Below are 753 nucleotides of genomic sequence, written 5' to 3'. Positions count from 1 at the left end.
GATCAGCCAGAGGAGGTATGCATAAAAGTATTTGCCCCAAGGATAAATCCTAGAATTCCATCTGTTTTTTGGATTTGGAAAAGTGCGGATTTCCAAGAACGGGAATCTTATGATATGTTGGGAATCTCTTAAAACAGATGACAGAAGGATACTGAACTTTGGTACCTGCTCTTCTTGGTACCTCTGGTGATACGACATAAATCACCAGAGGTACCAAGAAGAGCAGGTTTGAGATCGAAATTTCCTTCTGCGACATCGATCTTTAAAACCGCCAAATCATACGTGGGATCAAAACCAACAAGTTTGCCTTCCTTGGAGAACTTTTCCCTGTGTGCATTTTCAAGAAATACCTTGCAACGCTGAAGTCCAGTCGTATCAGTTGCCAACTTAGCTATGACATGATAATTGGTCACTTTGTGTCCACTTTTATCCCATATGAAACCAGAACCAGTCCCTTCGACTTTCGCAGTTTCCTCTTCTTCTTTCGTAAGAACTTCTTCATTATTTGTGCTTCTGCCTGACGAGGTCTTAGCTAATTCAAGGTCCTTAATAAAAACCACCGAAGCAGAAGCCTCTTCGAATACCTGAACGACTCGTTCTTCTTGGCACTGAGGTGTTTCTTCTTCTACTCGAGCATTTGCCAACTGAAAAGACGCCAAATGTAGAAAAGAAGATAAAATTGAGGAAGTAGCTAATATTGAAGAATTCCGCCTTGTGAGGAACAATCTCTGTGAGTTGTTCACAGAAGAAGAG

The 753-nt window shown here is 41.3% G+C and overlaps 1 protein-coding gene across 1 annotated transcript; it reads right to left on the bottom strand.

Annotated features, from left to right (window-relative positions):
- Window positions 1–15: 15 nt before the first annotated feature.
- Window positions 16–749, bottom strand: LOC113335387 (protease Do-like 5, chloroplastic; the record flags this gene model as incomplete). Its single annotated transcript, XM_026581447.1, has 1 exon — window positions 16–749. A coding segment is annotated over one exon (621 nt), but the record flags the coding sequence as incomplete, so codon positions are not given.
- Window positions 750–753: the final 4 nt, after the last annotated feature.

The sequence above is a fragment of the Papaver somniferum genome, unplaced genomic scaffold (assembly GCF_003573695.1).
Source record: "Papaver somniferum cultivar HN1 unplaced genomic scaffold, ASM357369v1 unplaced-scaffold_14208, whole genome shotgun sequence".
In the NCBI taxonomy this organism is placed as follows: Eukaryota; Viridiplantae; Streptophyta; class Magnoliopsida; order Ranunculales; family Papaveraceae; genus Papaver; species Papaver somniferum.
The sequence above is the reverse complement of the archived record's forward strand: the minus strand, read 5'-3'. Positions and strand labels throughout refer to the sequence as shown.